This window comes from Triturus cristatus, chromosome 3_2, assembly GCF_964204655.1.
Source record: "Triturus cristatus chromosome 3_2, aTriCri1.1, whole genome shotgun sequence".
In the NCBI taxonomy this organism is placed as follows: Eukaryota; Metazoa; Chordata; class Amphibia; order Caudata; family Salamandridae; genus Triturus; species Triturus cristatus.
The window spans coordinates 1134344323-1134365545 of NC_140584.1; the positions used below are offsets into that span (position 1 = coordinate 1134344323).

At 43.1% G+C, this 21223-nt stretch overlaps 1 protein-coding gene across 2 annotated transcripts in view; it reads left to right on the top strand.

Moving 5' to 3' along the window:
* The window catches only part of SGSM2 (small G protein signaling modulator 2), a 1127811-nt gene that overhangs the window by 1063042 nt on the left and 43546 nt on the right, over positions 1–21223 (top strand). For both annotated transcript variants that reach the window (XM_085649947.1, XM_085649948.1), the window contains exon 17: positions 1007–1414. In XM_085649947.1, coding sequence (XP_085506073.1) covers positions 1007–1414 — 408 coding nt within the window. The remainder of the gene's footprint in view (positions 1–1006; positions 1415–21223) is intronic.

Below are 21223 nucleotides of genomic sequence, written 5' to 3' on the forward strand. Positions count from 1 at the left end.
AAATGAAATGTGGTTTGAGGGTGTCACCAAAGGGATTTACATTCAACTGATCCACATATTTGTAATTTAATGCATGGTATTAAACCTCGCCTAATTAGACCTTGGTCTGCTCTTATTCCCTAACATGAGAGAGTCAAGTGCTACAATGGGGTACTTGGTTCCTAGTAAAAACAGACAATTGCAAAAGTATTACCTGCGCAGGACTCCCTTCCTTCGCAACTAATAACCTAATTTCTTACATTTTTCATCCACATTTCTTTGACTTTATTGGAAGACTTTTATCCTAAATGTACACAATCGAGGGTGTGGTTGGATTTTGGACTTGTATTTTCTGTATTTTTTTACATCGGAATCACATGAATCACCATCATATACAAAGTTTAGCCCATCAGACAAAACAAATCTTGACATTTTAATAAATTGCCGGGTAGAACACAGTTATTCATTTTGACCAAAATTATCCAGTAATGTTGTGTCCTATCTGTACTTTCCATTGTGGTGCTTACCGTGTCATTATCAGCTGGCTTCTACGTAGATATTTCAAAATCTGTGGCAAGTTTCGTTTTCTGCAGAATGTAACACATTAGTTTTAGCTATAAGTATAATGCTTCCATAGCTAATCATAAGCCATACTGTAGGAAATACAATTTGCAAGAGTGCATTATGTCTACCTCTTCTATACGTCGTATTTATTATGCAATGCAGCCCCTAAAATGTGTGCATTGCGTGCACTACTTTAATTAGTCCTGTTTTCCAAAACAAACCAGATGAGCAAAATGCTCAAAACTGGTCCTCTTGCTTGAAGAACTAGAGCATGCTTAAACATCAATAATGAATATCTTATTTTGTTATCTTGAAATAGCTGATGTATTTAATAGCTCATTCGCTGATGTAATACAGATGCTCTTAACGAACTGTCACAAGAACCTTAAGTAGCAGTGTGATTACTTAATTACATATACTGTGGTTTTAGTATACACTAACCGATCTTAAAAATGCTTTTTAGGTGTTTATGTCTTCAGATGAAATGGATGTACCCGACAGGGAAGTAAAAGGACGCGATGACCCATCAGCAACAGGAAACCCTGGTGCAACAGTCGCCGTAGTAGGAGCTGACCAACAGTCCGTGGAATTTGACTCACCGGATTCTGGTCTTCCTTCCTCTCGCAACTACTCTGTGACCTCAGGCATTCTTTCCAGTATTGATGATGGGCAAAGTATCTGCTTTGAAGATGGCGCAGAGGAAGAATCAAGCACAGAGTCTGAACGGACAGAGATGTCAACAGGCCACCCACGCAAACCTCTGCGCCGGGCAGAGCCTCAGGATTCACTGACGGAGGATCAGCTGTGCTCCCAGTTAGAGTATCTCGCAACTGGAGAGGACATCTCGTCCATGTGTCCTACATCTTACACAGTATGTTATTCTCTTGTAGAAGAAAATGTTAAATTATATATTGACTGTAGGGTATCAAATTCCCATCACAGGTCATAAGATTTGTCTGGCATGCATCCTAAAAAATATGGTATGCAACTATAAGAAATTATTTTGATGATTGTATGAATCCTTGCAATGTCATAAATTGACACTTCAGTAATGTCATTTTGATTTCCTAAATTTCAGACACAGTTTTTCCTTCAATGCTTCGGAAATTAAAAGGGGGTCATTGGAAAGGTTTGGGATGTTACCTTTTCTGAAAGTAAGAGGCATGTATGAGAGACAACATATTTGGGCATAAGGGAAATATCCCAATTTTTAGGGTATATTTTAACAGCCACTTTGACATTGGGAATTCCATCATGCAACATGGCAAAACACTTAATGCAATGGGATTTTCATCTCTTTACCATGGCGGCTGACGTTTTTCAGTTGTGGCTTTGCACATGAACATAAATCTAATATATAATTCTCGTACTTATTGGGGGAGATTTACTAAGATTTTGCACCATGTTTGCATCACAAAAGTGACGCAAATCGTAGCGTTTTTTTTTTCCTTATTTACTTTCCAGCGCTAAACATGTTTAGCGCTGGAAATAACGAAAAAGTAATGCAAAGCAGCGCATGACACTGCTTTGCATTACTTTGCTTAAATGGGGCGTACCAAGGGTGGTACATGGGCGTTACCATGCAACCACCCAAGGTTTCTCACGCTAAACTCCATTTACTAAATAAAGTAGATTGAGTTTAGAGAGAGAAAACGGCGCCCTTTTCAAGTAGGCGCAAGGAACGAGAAATGCTTTCCTTTCTCTTTCCTTTTCCGACTTTGCCTGTGTGCTGCACTTTATAGCACACATACAAAGTGGGAACATGGTTAAAGTGAGTCTGTGCATAGTATTTTGTACTGGAAGTGCTCCTTCAAGTACAAAACCTATGCTAGACTCAGAGACCGCTTCCACCATGGCGCAAAGGTGTCTCTGTGGCACACCGCATCTGATTTCACTGCTGGCGCAAATGAGAGGGGAGGAGAGTGTCTTATTTTAGTAAATAGGGCGCTCTCCTCCTTTCTCCTTTTTACGTAGCGCTGTGCAGCATTTGCAGCTGCTGCAGTGCGCTACGCGAAATAATAGTAAATCTGCTCCATTGACTGTACACACATTCATTCGAAGACAATAGCAGCCATAGGGTCACTCTACCTATGACCTATAAGTTGTACAACCAAGTGTACAACTCTAGGTTCATAAATAACATGATAAATATATTATATCATTGGGTCCAAAGAAGTCTACATTTACTGTGTTGGACCACGGTGACAGCAATCTTCATTTGTATCCAACATACATTGACCCGTTACCATTAAAAACATTTGTTATAAACGATACTTGTTCTATATTGAGCCTTAATAATCTCCCCTCACCGAACTCAGATCCAATGAGAATAGTAGCATTATGCAAAGAGAAATAATTTAAATTTAATCGAAGATCAATTTGTACTCATTATGGTCATATGACTGGCACTTGCCTATGCAACATTTATTCTTCCTCATAAGCAAATGTTCATAGGAGAGCAACTTAGTAATTATTTGTTAATCCCTCCAGGTATCTTCTGCATGATTTCGCTGTAGATGTTCTCGTGTTTATTTTGCTAATGTGTTCCCTAAAATGTTTTACAGCCTGAAGTATTCCCCAGTATTTGATTTGTGTGAGCTGGTAGTAGTCCATGTTTTTATGTAGTATCTGCATGAGCCTTAACATTGAGTTCCCTGACTTCCCTTGTATAATTTCTCTTGCTCTAGCTGCATCCAGGGGTGCAGGGGGAGGGGTAGGAGGAAAGTGACTGCTGGGGAAGATCTGAAAACACAAGAAGAAGAAAACTCTGGTCGTCTAGTATAGACCTTTCAAGAATAATTGCGCCCAACATGCAACTGAACTATCATGTTTAACAACTCACACATTCACTATTGTATTCTGTCTGCAGAATGTGTTGCCATAGATCACATGCTGTGGATTCTCTTGCCATCTGATGTAGGGCTTGAAATATTACCATAAGTCTTTTTGAAGTTTTGTTTCTGACATCAATTAATGACTTGTGATCATGTCCCCTAAAACCCAAATGACAGGGACTCAGATCCAACCTGAATTATGTTTTTTATTGGCTATTGAGTTCAGAGCCATTTACAAGTGCTGTATATTAGGACTGTACAATAAGTGAAGAACTCAACTCTGCAGACCAGAAACTGCACTAGAGCTTATGCAGAGCATCATGAAATAGAGAGACATATTTAAATTCAGACATCCAGTAGACTGGCCACAGCAGGGCCAAATACGGCTGGTCATGAAAAACATAACTTTTCCACCCACATTTAAACACGCGATTCTCTTGGTTAGACCAGGTTGGTAAGTATGGTAAGTAGGTAGCTAAGAGTCATAAGTTTGGTGAGGTGGGTTTTGTATAGTAGGAATTTCATTTATTTATTTTAGTATATATGGTATATAAGAAACGTCAACCTCAACAAAAGCTGAGGTAGCAGCCCAATGAATTAAGATCCCTCTATAAAGAGAAAAAGTATTAACACAGTTTATACAGGTTAAAAATATGTGCACTACTAAAATAAGCTTCAGCTGTAAAACTACATTCCCTTGATGAAAATATAGGACACAAAAAATGGTCTTCTCAGCTCCAGAGGTGTAGGGCATACAAACAGTACAAGAGATATGGACTGAGTCTCATCCAAAGTATGAAGATCCCAGATCCTCTGCTCTTTTGGAACTTTCAGCCAGGGTGTTGGTTTATTGTTTGTTTTTAATGATTCCCCTAGTTCTAAAATTAATCAAAACTCTTCACACCTGATTTGGTAAAAAGGTTCCCTAAATGAAATTGTTGATGATTACAAATGGATGAAGAAACTACAGCTTCTATAATCTGTGTTTGCCAAAGGACCACAATGAAAGTAAATGTGCAATGTGTTCTCACTAAATGAAGTAACGGAACAGGAGCACTTTTGCAACACAAGCCTCAATGATTATCTATGATAAGATTCTCCTTTCCCCGTTCTGGAACATGGTCCATATTCATTTTCACCCTGTGGCACTTTTACTTTTGAGAACTGCTGTCTTGTTTTACTGATCAAACTGCTTTGGGTTATATTATTTATTATGTACATTAGCCAAGAGTGTTTAAATAAACCTGAACTCAAATAAGAGGGGCCAATAGAACAGTGACTCGGTCCACATTACCCCTCATCACACATCACCTGTCGGCAACATCTGCTTTTATTATTGAATGAGATCAAAATAATTATCGATCAGTGTGTATTATCCACCGTAGAGTACATTTTCCTTAAATTACCATTACATTATCCATCATACAAGGATAAAACAAGCAAAAACTATCAACTAACCATTGAGGGTCGAAGTGGTCGCTGCCCAATAGGAATATGGGCTAATCAAGGAAGCCGCGCGGTGGTGGATAAGAGCATACTCAAAAGACTGGTCTTTAACACCAATCCTGGATTTATGCCTGGTTAACAAGTATGTCAAAAGAATGCATTTCAAGATGACACTTCAAGAAGTTGTCCTACTTTTGTGATCTGTACTAAATTTTAGGGATGTGCATTCCATATCCTGGTACATCTGGCACATTGAAAATGCCTAAAGTTTGTTGTAACTAGTAAACATCATCAATTCAAAGTGCCACCATTCTGCATAAAATCAACCAGGTGGTGTCTTTGCAAAATGTCTGGCGGTGGTGGTGGCACATTAATGTTGTCTAAGTATTTAAGTCTGTTCTTACATATCTGATTGGTTGTTTAAGGCAAGAGCAGTGTAGAAAAATCACATTCACTATGAGCAGACCATTCATTAAGTATTTATTAGTTTTTTGTTTCTTAAAATCATTAAAGATAGAATAATACATTCATGATATAAATTAGAACATTGGAATGTTGAGAGCTCTATTGAAGATGATGGAGTGCATCACGGCTTATAATGATTGGTATAAGCCTTCTGCTCCAGCATTTCCATGTCTGTATTTATGTTTCTTACTTTTTAATTTAGAACATTCTTGTCACGCTTCACTCCCTGTGCTCCCATGCCCACCACCAGGGGTCCGAATTGTGGGGCTTTCCAGTGTTCTAATATGCTCACAGAGACTCCCTCCATGCATATCCTGAGTTCCAGGCATGTTGGACACCATTTAGTAATTGACATCCATTCCCAATCCATGTCAGGTTTTGTGGAAGCCAGTCTGCTCATGCTGGAAACTCTATTACCTATAATGCCCTCCTCACTGCTTCGTCTCCACCCCTGCAGGCCAAGGATGGGTGGAGAAATTCAGCTCACCTGTGGCTGGCTGGTTCTAACCTACTCACACCGGATGCATGGTATACTGTGAGCTTTTTTAAGCCCCAGCATCATTCAGGCCAAGATTGGTCATTGTAGATGTGTTCTGGTGAGACTGATCCTTGTTCCTGAGCATTTCATATTCCTTGATTCCTGAGCTATGGTTATTCTTTGTTCCTGTTCCTGAGAGTCAGCTATTTCTTTTCTCCTGATTTGCACTGCTTGCAGTGCTCTCTTGACTCCTTATTTCCTGAGCTATAGCTAGTTCCTGTTTCCTTGAACTAGCACTGCCTGCAGTGCTACCTTGGCTCCTGAGCTTTAATCATTTCCTGTTCCTGAACCAGCACTGCCTGCAGTGCTACCTTGACTCCTGAGCTTTAATCATTTCCTGTTACTGAACCAGCACTGCCTGCAGTGCTACCTTGGCTCCTGAGCTTTAATCATTTCCTGTTACTGAACCAGCACTGCCTGCAGTGCTACCTTGGCTCCTGAGCTTTAATCATTTCCTGTTCCTGAACCAGCACTGCCTGCAGTGCTACCTTGGCTCCTGAGCTTTAATAATTTCCTGTTCCTGAACCAGCACTGCCTGCAGTGCTACCTTGGCTCCTGAGCTTTAATCATTTCCTGTTCCTGAACCAGCACTGCCTGCAGTGCTACCTTGGCTCCTGAGCTTTAATAATTTCCTGTTCCTGAACCAGCACTGCCTGCAGTGCTACCTTGACTCCTGAGCTTTAATCATTTCCTGTTCCTGAACCAGCACTGCCTGCAGTGCTACCTTGGCTCCTGAGCTTTAATAATTTCCTGTTCCTGAACCAGCACTGCCTGCAGTGCTACCTTGGCTCCTGAGCTTTTGCTCAATTCTTGTTCCTGCTCCAGCATAGCCTTCCGTGCTACTTTGTTTTCTTGACTCCTGACCCAGCACTATTTTAGTGTACCCTTGTAGCTTCCCCTTCTGTATATCCTTTTCCAGCCCCTGCCTTTATTCCCATTTCCTTGGTTCCAGTTCCTAGTTTACAGTCTTTCTATTCCTGCTATCTTGCTTTTATTACCTTGTATGTTTGTTACTTGCTTTCTGCCGTGTGCCCTGTGATTTCCTTCCTTTCCTGTTAAGCACTCCTCCTTGCTCGCTCCTGGTCTATTGTGCTGGTATGTAGTTCCATCCCCTTGCTGTTACTGCCTTGCGTGTTCCTGTTTGATCCCCAGGATCCGTGGGCACAGCTGACAACCAAGGTGGTGTTTCTTGTTCACTGTGAGTATTGTCTTTGACTTACATTGATAACATCACCATAGGTATCAGCTCCACAGACCCTGCCTTTGCATGCATATCCTGTATGTGGGTATTTGCAGTCGGTATCTGTAACAACAATTGTGGGTGAGGAACTTAGCGAGCTTCAGTCTTACCGTGTGCTTTACCCCACATTCCCTTTAGTGTTAATGTTGTGGAGTGTGTGTGTGTGTGTATATCTGTATATATTTTTGCACATCCATCCTGGGTGTAGTTGTTCTGAATGCTAAATTGCCTTTTGAGTGTCCATCCTTTGAGTCTTAGCCATCTTGTTCACTTGTACAGGCTTCCCCTTTGGATCCATTTTCTCCTCTGACTTCCAGTGTGATCCTGGGAAATGCTATACTACTCTTTCTGTGTACGTTTTCTACACAGTTCTCAGTCCTTGCACAAGTCCCTGACTGTGTTCCCCACATAGTCCCAGACAGTCTCTGACAATTCGACCCTTAGTGGGTGGAATGTTCTAACAGCTTTAGAGCCCTTCTGACTCAGGTTATACCGGCTGTTAAAGGTCCTCTTTCTTGTTATAGACTAGCCTGCATCTCAGCCTCTAACTTGTGTTCAGGGCCTTTAACAACCGGTAGCCCTCGGCGACAGGTTATAGTACACATTCATAGTTATTATACAAATCATCACAATGTAAAATACAAATAGAGAAATGACAAAACCAATAATAACTCACAGTATAACAGTAAATCAAACCAGTATAACAACTAAAAACTTAATAAGGACCTCACATGTTCAAAGCTTGTTAAATGACTTGCAAACATAAAAACGTGTAGGGGTCCTGTAATATCTTCAAATAAATATGAGCAGGTCTAACTTGTCCCAATCTGAATTTCTTAAAAGACGGAGATAATGCTTACGTAGTTGTTTATAAAAAAGCACAAAAAATAATAAAGTGCATGTTGTCTTAAAGAGAAACTGAATCACAAGAACTGAGTGAGCGTAACCACCTGTTGGGAACACTCAGGAGCTAAGGCACCACATTCATTCTAAAGTGGGTCAGTAGAAAATGAGGTCTGCTGTTAGCCAGAAATATCAGATATAGTTTTAACATAAGTACCATTTTTCAGAAGGCCATAATATCAGACAGAAGATTTACTCAGGCTGTTCTCTGATCCCCCGTAAAAGACAATTCTAGTCCACTGCAGACCTGCTTTGACTATTGATTCTGGCCTAAACGTAGGTCTGGTTGACCAAGTGCCAAAAAATTAGCCTAACATAATTAACCCAAACAGAATGCCAAATTAAAGGAGAGCATAATTTAATAAGATCACCAATTTATCCCTACCCCAGTTTTTCATGTAAAACTAACAATTATGGGGAAATGATGAAAGACGTCCGAAAACCCTACTTTGCTCAATGTACAGATAGGGGGCATTAATGATATGTTATTTTATGTTATGGGGTATTTCTTAAGCGCACAGCTACTCCAAGGAGTGTCCCGGCGCTGGTTTGACCCCGACACAAAGAGCGAAAACCAGAGTACACTACCACCTTATTTTTGGAGGAGCCGAGTTTTCACGCCCTTACGAAAACTTAAGAGGTCGCATTCTTGTCGCAGCATGAGAGGGAGGCAATTCCATAGTTTTGCTGCGCCCACCTGAAAGGAGCGACCACCCTTTCGAGAATGGAACCCCAAATATTAGAGCCATGTGATGCAATGACAACAGATGTAGCTTAATAAATTTTAATCTTGTCTTGGATGTATTTATTACCCAGGCTTGAAGTGAAATCAAACACAGCTACAATACATCTGCATAATAATTTTCTTTCTAGTTTTATAAATAAGAACATTTAATGGATAAGTCAAAAAGTTCTCCCAGATAAGAAAAGCTTTGGAACTTGCACTCAAGTTGACCTTTAACTGTAAAAACTCTGGACGTAGTCCATTTGGGGCCCACTATCATAATGTGATCAAGAAGTGGCTTAAAGCAATTAGCCAGTCATGGGAGTAGGACAGCATCATCAATATATAATAATCCTAGGTTCTCCAGTATTGGGGTGTCTTTCATAGATTCACATGCTTGAAAATTCCCCGTCGTCGAAGTGGGAGTCCCACGGTACATAACATAGCAATGTAGTAATAACATAAGCCTAATAGGCATAAAAGAAAGTAAAACCATAGAGTTTTTTATGGCTAGACAACTTGTCACATCTATAACATATTACTGTCATTATGTTTTAGTCCAAAATCCAGCCAATCAGGCGTCCGCACCCTCTAGAACCCTCTTCCCAGAGGCTCAGACCCTCAGATTTTCGTAGCACAAGTGTGACCTAAAAGTCAAATACATGATGGGAGCCTCTGAGGGGAGGTGAGTGGGTCGCATGTGAATCTATGAAAGACACCAATACTGGAGAACCACAGTTTACAGGTAAGTAACTTTTGTTCTTCTCCAGTATTGGGGTGTCTTTGATAGATTCACATGCTTGAATAAGAGTAGTGAGCAGTGATATCAGAATAATACAAGGTACATAAGCATCAAAGCAACAGCAATACCTAGTGCAAAAGACTGTAGGCATATAAAATATAATATAGACATAAATACATAATAAATGTACCTTGTATACAGGAGGAGGGAAGCATCAGAGGCTCACCTTATTTAAAAAGATTACGAAGGACTGCCTGTCCCACAGCCGTGTCCGTGTTGTCTGCAGCATCCAGACAGTAGTGTCTCGTAAAGGTGTGTCTGCTGGACCATGTTGTAGCTCTGCAGATGTATTGAAGAGGCACCCCAGCAAATAGCGCATTGGAAGAAGAAACCTTCCTGGTGAACCACAGTTTACAGGTAAGTAACTTTTGTTCATAGGCGCTGGCACACACAACAGAGATCAAAACATTCTTAGATTGATTAATATATCAGGTGAAAAGAAAAGGAGCAAATATACAACCATTACAGAATCCCACCCACCCACTTTGAAGGGTTAAAGAATCAGTAAATTCTCCCCAGGGTCCACAGCTGACTTTAACAGTAATGTTTAATTCAAAATCGCGTACAAAATTAACAATGTTAGTATCCAACCTGAAAGCATGATGGACCAAAGTTTGCTGCAATTAACACTGTCAAAAACTGACTTAAAGTCCATAAAAGCCAGTGGCTAACCCCACTCTTAATCATATAAATGGAGGTCAGACATTATATAATTTTCATGGGTTATTCTAGTAAGATTATCCAAAAGAATGCAACACGCTATCTTAACAACTGAACTGGTTATAGGCATTGCCTATAACAACTGGGACACCTTTTACTAACCTTTTTAAAAACTGGGACTATCAATGAGTGTGATGAGAAGTGTGGTAACCTGGTCTCAAAAGCAGCATCCATGGGCATGGTTAAGAGAGGAAATAGGATCATGCTTTTATTTATCAATTGGGACCCGGTCAGAGCAGGAGCCTTACACTTTGGACTCTTACATATTGTATTTAACACTTCCAGACCATTCATGTATTGCACAACCTGGGGTTTTCAATCAATATATAAAAATCTTGTTTGCAGCCATGTGAGATGCAGAATGTTGTGCGGTGGCACCGTCTCTTTGCGATGGTGACAAAATCATATTCAACAACAGACAGATTTTTGGCAATTTAAGCGCTGATCTGTCTTTAGCAGATGTCATATTCTCTAATTGTGAGGAAGGTGATACAATTGTAGTTTATGATGGCATCACACGTTACTACGTTGGTTCAGAGTGTACTTTAGAAAAGTGCTTTCCAGGGATGATTAGCACGTGACATCAAATAGTTAGAGTCTGGCCCAGAGTGCCACACAAATACAGTTTTGGAATAAAACATATTTACTCCCGGGCAAATCATTTCCAGGCCCTCAGCTGAAAATTACAATGACTTTGGATGTCCCATATAGTGACCATTGTAGGTGTATGGTCGACAATACAAGCCTGGCAGCACATCCTTTTGTTGGACCTATGAGCAGGGAAGTCTTACATAAGGCTTTTAGAAGGTGCTTTACAAAACAGTGGCGTTGGTACACACAGGCAGGTCAAGTATGAATTACATTCCGAAACAAATGGCCACACTCTCTTTAGTTGCCAAAGTGGGTGCATCAAATTTTCAGATACGTCTTCGGCAGAGCACCTGCAGGGGGTGCACAACAGTTTTGCAGATGTCTTGAGCAGATCTCTAAAGAGACTCATGAATGGGAAATCGCTTCCGTGGTTTTAGAGAAACATTTTCAAAGGTGGGGGACACATCACAGTGGCCCACTGATCTTTTCATCCTTCCAACGTTGATAAAATGGAATCCGTGATTTGGGTAGCAAAATATTATCAGCTATACCTCAAAAGCACCAAGAAACCTCCTCAGGGAAAAAGTGCATTGAACAAATATGCCTGTTATAGACGGCAAGACATTGCACAGGATGTGAATCTACAACAGTTCGAGCAACAAATTGCCTGTTACAGTTAACTAATGCTTTCCACTCGAATGCTAAGCATATAACATACACACAGCATATACAGTAGGACAGTCTGATAACAGTACTCTGATCATAGTCTGGTGTCTTAACTGCATTCTTTCTTCTCAGGATTTAGATCCTTTCCTCAGGATCTTGTGATTTGAAGTCAGAAGGGAGAACAGAATATTTGCCGAAGATCCAGTATTCTGAGCATGAATCCTTCCCACTGGATTATGCAATTTGAGTTCTAAAACTTTACAGCAGGATCCAGCGTTCTGAAGTATGGATTGTTTGGTGTACCAATACCACCTTTAAGTTCACAGAACCAAATCACCTCCCACTCTATCTGCACCTGTGCCTCTGTCTGCTCCGATGGTGCCTATGACGTTGGACATCTTCTTGTGATGTTCTGCTCCCTTTGAGGAAGAGGGACTATTCACAGAATGAGTCTGCCCAGCCCTTTGTTGTCTGGTGGCTGGCATTTGCTTTGGCTCCTGTGTGGCTTGCTGGACTCCACGACTGTGAGAGAGCTTCAGCAGTGTCCTACCAAAGAGGAGAAATCGTAGAAATATATTGAAACAATGCGCTTCAAACACTATACAAACGCAGTTTTGATAAGTCTCGGCACTTTATAAGTCTAGACTTCGAGCACGTGAATGAAGAAATGAAGAAATAAAGGAAGAGGGAATAGACTTCGAGGAGTGTGGACTTGACAAAGTGCAGGTGAAGCCTTTAAGGTTTTCCTCAACTGGAAGGGTCAAATCAGTGTTGAGTCCCTGGGAATGTCTGTTCCATAAACCTAGGACAAGAAATAAAGGGCCACTGGATATTGTTTGATACATTAACCAATGCTTGTGGCAGCCAAGGTCATGAACACGGGAATAATTGAGCAATCTTTCAGGCAGTGATGCTGGAACAATTTCCAGAGGGGGGCTGCAGCCATCAGTGTTATATCAGAGAATTGTGAAAAATTCAAGCGCCAGACTAAGAACAAGTGTAACAAATGTATTCAGCAGGAATGTGGTAAGGGTGCAGTGTGTAGCTGGTTTTACTTTTAGGAGAACACTGTCACCAATATATTACTATGCCGTGGTAGTGTAGTGTGGTCCGCACACATACAGTTTTTAGTGATAAAAAGTACGCTAACGATAATGTGTAGAAATCGTGTTTCAGCAGATACGTATGTTTTAATTTATTTAGATCCTGTTAAAATCTTTGTTTCCCTCACACTTCAGAATTATGAAAAATGTGCTTAATTTGAGCTTTCCGTACTGCTATTGTAGCCAGAAACATATGTACAGTTCATTTATAGGTATTTAAATTGTATTACGTGTTACAAAAATGACACCCATGCAAGATTGTCACATAGTTCACTTTACAAAATCATTTTGCTTTGCTGTAAGAGAAGCAGTAGTAAGAGAAAGTAAACACCAGTCTCCATTTCAGCCGCTTTCCGTGCAGGTAATAGCGGTGGGGCCGTGTAAGGGGGGATTTCGAGGGACGATGCAGAGGAAAAATTAAATAAATAAATAATTTTCCCTCTGTATCGTCCCTCCAAATCCCCCCTTACACGGCCCCACCGCTGTTCCTTGCACGGACCACGGCTGCTCCATTTTAAATAAACAAGCATTTGCAATGCATTAGGTCTCGCATTTACGGCACGCGAGATTGAGCTATTGACATTGCAAATAACAATGCCTATTGGCATTGTCATTTACAATGCCAATAGCTTTAACTCGTGTAACTGCGAGACCTATTGCATTGCAAATGCTTGTTTTTGTTTTGTTTGTAAGGCCCATACCGTGCAAATTGCAGTCTGCGCCCTCCCTGTAAAGAGCCGTTCACGTTCCGCTGCATGGAACCCCTCTCAGTGTAAATAATGCCTCCTCTCTATGAAGCTGTTCGCTGCAGAGTCATGCATCACCCCGGGGCTCTTTAAATATGTCTGCCCGTGAATATAAACATCGCGCAGGCCCGGACGATCCATCATCTTCCGCGACAAGGTGAACATTCCGCACAGGCACCCTCACGAGCCACGCCACGCGATTACCGTGGAGGCGACGACGTCCTTGATGTACTAGCTTCGTCATGGATGGTTCCGTCGGGACTGGTCCCGCCGGGACTCCCGGTAATCGGTTTGGTGCCTCAACCGACACGGAACAAGTTGGGGGTCTTGTCCCCCAAGACGCACGACCATGGATTGAAGAGCTATACAATTACTACACACTGGGTCATGCAGTCTGATTCAGGAATACATGCTTGCATTTATGGACACATTCCAAGGCTTTTAAATGCTCAGACAGAGCGTATAATGCACATAAAACAAGCCCCAAGCTTTGAACGACCTAATTCACACTGAGAAATGTAGTGTGTTTACTGCCACCGAGCCAGGGAGCAAGTAGCAACAATCTCGCTGGCATTTATTTTGCATTTTAAAAGGTTTTTTTACCAAGTAAACACAATTAATTACATGTAAAGTGGCTAAGCGTGCCAACAGAGACCCAATTCACCAAGTTCGCAGTGGTCGTGCCACAAAGGAGTAATGCCAGAGCAGCCGCATTTGGAACTGCGGAAGCAGTTTGAGCCCTGGTACTAACTCTACATTCTATAATTATGACAAATCAGTTAATCGCTCAGTTCCTTAAAAAAGGAATCTGAACATGTGTAAAGTAATTGGGTGCTTCTGGGTGGAATACAAAAAAAATGCATTTTCAGGAGAGTACCGAAAACGTGCAATAGCCAACATATATTTACCAACTCAGCACACTCTGTGTGCATGAGATCACATGGAGCTCTGACCAAACATGTCAGAAAGGGACGTTGTACTGCTGAAGGGGTTTTAAAAAACATTTATACGTGTGTGCACCCGGTGTTATAGTTTTATTGTCAATAATTTTTTTATAGGAAAGAGATCCCTCTATAAAACCCCACTCCCTTCCCCCATACCCTCCAAAAATACCTTTCCCAACTCTAAAGAAACTGTTTCTTGGTGAGCTGTGTCAATGTGGGGAGAAATGTGCACACATATAAAATGCATTTAGCGGTTTAAAGTAACCGACGGGTTACTAGCAGCCCTTCAATAATGTCAAAATGTATATATTGGCCTTTCTGACTGTTTTCCTTGGGACAGTGTTGGATTGTACTTACGCGCGGCTCACTGAGAACATCAAAGCGCACGCGAAATGTACACGGAGGCTGCCAAATGGTGCGCGCGCACATGCACTGTAGTTGGGGGCCTGAAAAGCACTCGTTTGCACTTCCAAATCCCCAATAATGTCAAAAATGTATATATTGGCCTTTCTGACTGTTTTCCTTGGGACAGTGTTGGATTGTACTTACGAAAGCCACTGCCCAACGATCAGCATTGTTTTTGCTGCAATGAGTAGTAATTGTTTGGTTTAGTATGCAGTGGTGTTGCAAGCACATCTTTGTGGATATGGTGCTGTAAAAGCAGAGCGCTATCACATGAGGCATGGTCAGCCGAGGCGGGTATCCCTCCAGATGCTGGGGAAATATGTTTTGTATTAAGAGGAGGCGGATTCTTGCAGGGAAGAGCCGGCCAGAGGTGGTTGCTCTGAGCAAGGCAGGGTGGAGGGCAGCACAGCAGACTTCAAGAGAGAGGGCTCTTTGAGCAGACACTAAGCACCTTGTGTTGTAAAGAGCTGTAATGTCTTGCATAAAATTAGATTTTTAGCGGTCTGCGATGGTTGGAGTAGAACAGGGAAAACAGCCTCGACCAAGCGACAGCGGGAGCAGGGTGATGGGGGATGGGAGAAGAACCAAGATAAGGGACATGATTTACAGCCATCGGCTGAGCGCATTCGGAAAGCCAAAAAACACAACATTCCTAAAACACGAGCTGAGGCAAAAGAAACAAGTAGGTGCGAAAGTGAAAGTAATCATTTCGCGGGCGCTTTGATGTTCGCAGTGGCCGCGCGGCTCACTGAGAACATCAAAGCGCCCGCGAAATGTACACAGAGGCTGCCAAATGGTGCGCGCGCCCGGCGCACATGCACTGTAGTTGGGGGCCTGAAAAGCACTCGTTTGCACTTCCATATCCCCGTTTTATATAGCTCTCGCCAGAGCAGCGCTAAAGCGCTGGCTCAGGAGAGACCTAATAAATGGCAGTTTGCCAGGAGTTATTGTCTGACATCCGACCTCTGTATTTGAAGCACAGAACATTTTGGCAAATAAATTTAAAAGCCTCTTTATTGCTCATTCGCCTTCTGAACTCCAGCATGGTTAATTTGGGGAGCTGCAGCACCCCTACTTCCAGCGCCTATGCCTTCATGTATTAAAAATAGCCTTGGAGAGCACTGTCACATTTACACAGGAGAACATAGTTATATATTATATACCCACACTGACTTGTGAAGTCATTCCCTTTAGCTAACTCTCAATTACCTCGACAGTAGCTCTCCGTGGGCCACTAATACTGAGGATGGGAGAATTCCATTGTCAGGACATCGAAATCACTTCCTTAGCACTGGAGAGGTCAAGCAGCAATTTGAAAGGGTGTGGAAATATACACCCACTAGTAGGATGTTTCACTTTAATGTGGGGTGTGAATGTTGCACTTGCTCGACTTATCCAATCGCGGATGGGGGGGGGGAGGTGTGGCAGGTAGAGAGTTTGCACGGGGGGCAAAGGGGAGGATTAATAAAAAAATTATAATAAACTTACCAGGTCGCGCGCCGTCTCAGCTCCCAGCCGGGTCCTGCGTTTTCTTGTTTTCCTGGAAGAGGAAGCAGGCAGAGCAGGCAGCCTACCTCCCCTAAGCCAATCACAACGCTGCAATGGCAGTGTTGTGATTGGCTGGGACACTGACCGTACAGGTGTCTGTGGGGAGGCCGTTTTCTCCATGCAGGTTGCATATAGCCGACATGGAGAAAAAGGAGAGTGTGCCCTCAGAGTGGGCAAGGCACTCCTCTCCTGGACTCCAGCAGACCTGCCCGCCCGCAACCAAACCCTTCTGCTTTTTCGCAGTGCGAGAAGCAGAAACATAAAATGGTAGTTTTACCATTTTATGTTTCTGCTTCTCGCACTGCGAGAAAGCAGTGGGGTGACGCTCCTCCGCCCTAATGGAGGAGCCGCCCCTAGACTTATCCATCTTTCTTATCTAATGCAAACTTGTGATATCAATTATTTAATAAGAGCAAAAAAATATGTTCCATGATACTTAGAAGGTGTCAGTGACATTTAGGTTCTGTCGGCTGAAAGGGATATAGGATTACTCCTAAAATCTATGAAGCATTTTAGTGAAATACGATTTTCAGATCAGTCAGACACAATCAGTGCCTGTTTCCTTTTTTCAGTCTTGTGATAAGGCAGAGCAGTGATTCCTCATTTTTCATTAACTCAGAACCTTTGCTGATGCTTGGGCAGGATCTAATCTGTTTGTGGGTTTTAATTTGAATGTTAAAGGTGAAGCCATCTCAAATCACACATTCTCATTGCGAATAGTCTTGCGCAGTAAACCTTTCTACCTCTTGAGCATATTGTAATAGGCTTGTGTTTATGTGCCTCTTTATGTATTTTATTAGACACACACCACAAAATAAAGTTCCTCTAGGCGTCAACAGCAAAATAAATCTCAGATGATTCAGAAAATAAAGCAGCATCGTCTCAAGAGCGGTTTCATCAATCAAACACGTTTTGATTGCTTTCCGTGTATACTGATGAGAGCAATTTTCATTCACACCTTGAACTGCAAGAAAATCAATATTTACAGGCCTTTAACGGAGCATTTCTATCCCAGCTTCATTGGCAACGAGTTTAGCAACTCTGCTAGCTGTCAATCATGTCAAGTTAGACTAACACACTCTGGGAATTTCCTTCAATTACCCTTAGGCCCCAGAATGCTCACACAAATCCGATGATTGATCTGAGGGAGTATTTCTCACCCTCGGAGTGCAGCCTTTGATAGTTCGCCCCTGTTGAGTGTTGCCATATTTTGAAACCCCTCCCAAGCCAAAGGAGTTCACCTATAAGCCAAAATTAAGTTCAGCACAGACCTTCAGCGCAGTCGACCATCCCTCCCTCATAAGCAACCTGGAGTCTCAAATGGGATTCACCAGCAATGTTCTTCACTGGTTCTCCTCCTACCTTTCAAACCAACAGCAGTTTGTTGAGATGGGCATCTCCATGTCCCAAAAGATTCTAATGACCATCAGAATCTCCCAGGGTTCCATACAGTCTCCTGTCATCTTCATATTTTCTTTACATAGCACAGCTTTTTTTTTTCTACTCACAGATAACAGAGTTAAGATTCACCGATATGCTGATGATACACTACTGCTCTTGAAAGTCTCCTCTGATTCAGACATCCAGCGCCTCAAACACTGCTTGTACTTCCTCCCGACCTCGATGCCAAGCATCTACCTGAAGATCAACCCAGCCAAGGCAGAATTCCTGTTATTTGCCAAGTATGTGAAGCAAGAACCGGTACAAACCTGGCTGACTTACAAGAACCTTGATGGTTCGAGCCCCAAATTTCACCGTATGCCAAGTTACTTGGATTCACCTGGACACCAACCTCAACCTCTAGGAACAATTGTCAAAAAACTGAGAGACTGCTTGGTTCCAGCTCACTCTTCTAAAGAAAGTGAAACGATTCTAGAAAGTGACTTCAGAACTGCTGTTCAAGCCCTCATACTCTCGCTCTTGATAGTGGTAAAGCCTTGCTCCAGGGCCTAACAGACTCCACATTTGTACCCCTTGAGGGCACCCCACATGCCGTAGCACCTCTCATCCAGAAAAATTATCCTATTACCACTATCTTGATGGAACCTCATTTGCTCCCCTTCCCGGCACACACCATCTTCAAAACCAGCTGCATCCTTTACAAAGCCTTAATGACTAGCACACCAGTTTATCTTACAGATAAGCTCACTACCATCTCTGGTGGCTCTCAGCACACTTCCAGCTAGGATACCACCAGACTGCAGAATAACAAGAGTAAAACAGAAAAAAAACAAGGCAGAGGACGGTTTCCATCCATGCAGGAATAAACAACATCCTGGTATCCAGCAAGACTGCCCCAAACTGCTCCCATGTAGGAACGAGCTACCTTTCCTATCACTCACTGATTTTATTCTTCTTTTGACCGTGTACAGTGTAAGAGCAGCTGGTGTTTTTAAGCGTGGGGGTGTCGCCTTACTACTTTGAGGGGATATGCAAAATGAGGAGAAAAAGCGTAGAGCAGCTAGAAACAAATGATCCCATGTTGGTAGTAAAGTGGTCCGAATCTGTCTTTTTACTAGGGAATAAGGGAGTTGGATTTGGACATGACCTGCTGCGCATGTGCCAGAAGGGCAAAGTATTGTCCAACTTACAGGCACAAGCTACAGCAGTGACATCATACTAGAGTGAGTGGAAAATGCCAGTGCCATGGATAAGGTTGCTTATGGGGTGCACGTACAGAGGGCCTGGGATGAGTTAACAAAACGCCATTCACTTCAATGGCAGGGAACGGGCAGGCCGAAGGGCACAATGGGTTAGTGGGTTTGGGGAAGCATTTTGTTGCTCTCAGAAGTGGAGGTGGGCTGTCGGAGGCGTGCCTCGCTTCCGATTAATTTGCAGTACAGGTGTTTTTCATACTGCATTGCTTTACTTTTAGAAACGTTTTAAAGCAGACTAGCCTGATGCTTCACAGCAGTGCGTAACATTAGCCCCAGTGGCGTAGCGCAGGGAGGCAGAGGGGGCGGCCTTCCTCAGGCGGCACATTTTTGGGGGTGGCAGCTACGCTGCACTGGTGGGATTAGCCCCCGCGGTGCAGGGGGGCCGAGATCCAGGTTGCCTCCTGCAGCACTGTAGGTGGGCGGCAAGATCCTGGCCAAAGAGCTCCTGACTGAGTAAGGGGAGGAGGAGGCCCCCTCCATGCACTTTACAGAGGATGCCTAATCTCGTATATTGCAGCAAGGGCCCAAGCGAAGAAAGAAACTAGCTGTGGACAGTAACAAATGTTGGCATTGACTGATCATCTGGGGTCCAAGTAACCGGTTTAATATGCCTGTCACAGATCCAGTACACAGCCTTTCAACGCGCAGCAAGCATCAGATCAGCAACATCACGCCTTTTTAAACTGTTGTTTTTTTAGGTGGAGCATGCAACAAATATCAGGTTAGAATATGAAAAGATATCGTCAAAATGAAAAAATCTGCACTTCCTTAACACAAGGACCCGTTTCTCCTTAATACATCAGATTTTGTAAACTGTATTTATTGAAAGTGAGAGTTTTTAAACATGAACTGAGTAACATTCCCGCACCGAGCCCTCTCCTGATGAAAATGGCACCAGTGTTTAATTTATGCTATTGGTTGACCGCGACACGAAACAGCCGGGGGGCTGAAAGAAACAGCGTTATCACGCTCGGGAGATCAGCCTTACCAGCCTTACCAGCCTTACCAGCTCCGCAGTCTGTGGTCCTGTTGTTGTGGAGAGCCAAGGTCGCAGCGTTTTTTGACGCGGCTCGGGGGCTCCGGGACTCTGCGGTCCGGCACTATTAGTTTGTGGTCCTGCCAGCAATTTTGCTGTGTGTATTGTATTGTATTGTATTGTATAAACTCTTCTATAGCGCTATCTGCCACCCTACGGGTATCCTGGCGCTGAGAGACTGTAAAAACCTGAGACTGTAAGAATGGAAGCCGAACGGAACAGGGTTGTTACACTCTTTTCTCTGCCGAAAAGCCACGTTTTAAGATTTTTCCTGAAATTCAGCAGTGTTTTGGCTTGGCGTAATTCTTGGGGGATCTGATTCCAGAGGCGGGCTGCCGCCGTACTGAAGGCCCTGCCTCCCGTCTTGGTGTGTTTTACTCTGGTAACCACTGCCAGACTTTGGCTAGTGGATAGAAGAAGTCTCTTTGGCTCGTACCATGAGAATCTGTCACACACAGGTAATGGACCAGTATTGTGAAGGGCTCTATACACCATAACCAATGATTTAAACTCGATCCTTTTGTTGACCAGGAGCCAATGAAGGTCCCGCAGTGCCAGTGTTGCTGAGGAGTCACGTTGTCTCCCCAGGGCCAGTTTGGCTGCAGCAGACTGTATTCTTTGCAATCCTTGTACCGTATACAGGGGGGCACCCAGGTACAGTGAATTACAATAGTCCAGCCTGCTTAAGATCACGCTCTGGACCACCAGAGATCTGGACTCTTTAGGGAGAAGCGGGAGAATTTGACGCAGAGCTCTTAAGAAAGCAATACAGGATCCTATGGTCTTGTTCGCCTGGGATTGCAGCTGGAGGTCTTCGTCCATCATAACCCCCAGATTACGGACTGTTTTTACTGCCGATATCGGGGCGTCTTCCGGTAAAAGCCGGAACTCACCCAGGAGATGTTTAGGCAGTCTAGCCGCACAGCACTGCAGTAACTCCGTTTTCCCGGCATTCAGCTGCAGTGAGTTGGCTCTCAGCCAGTCTGAGACTTTCCTCATGCATGCCTGGAAAGAATTCATGGGCACTGCGTGCTCTCCTTCCATGGAGAACATTAGCTGGATGTCGTCTGCATAATTAACCACCTCAATCCCGTAAGATTTTATTAGAGGGATCAGGGGTCTCAGGTAGGCAATAAAGAGTATAGGGCTAATAGCTGAGCCCTGAGGTACTCCATGGCGAACCGGGGTCCAGGGTGATACAAAAGGCGTCAGGGTCACTGCCTGTTGACGATCTGTCAAGTATGACCGTAGCCATTCTAAGGCGCGACCTGTCACCCCCATATCTTCTAACTTTGCCAGCAACACTGAGTGA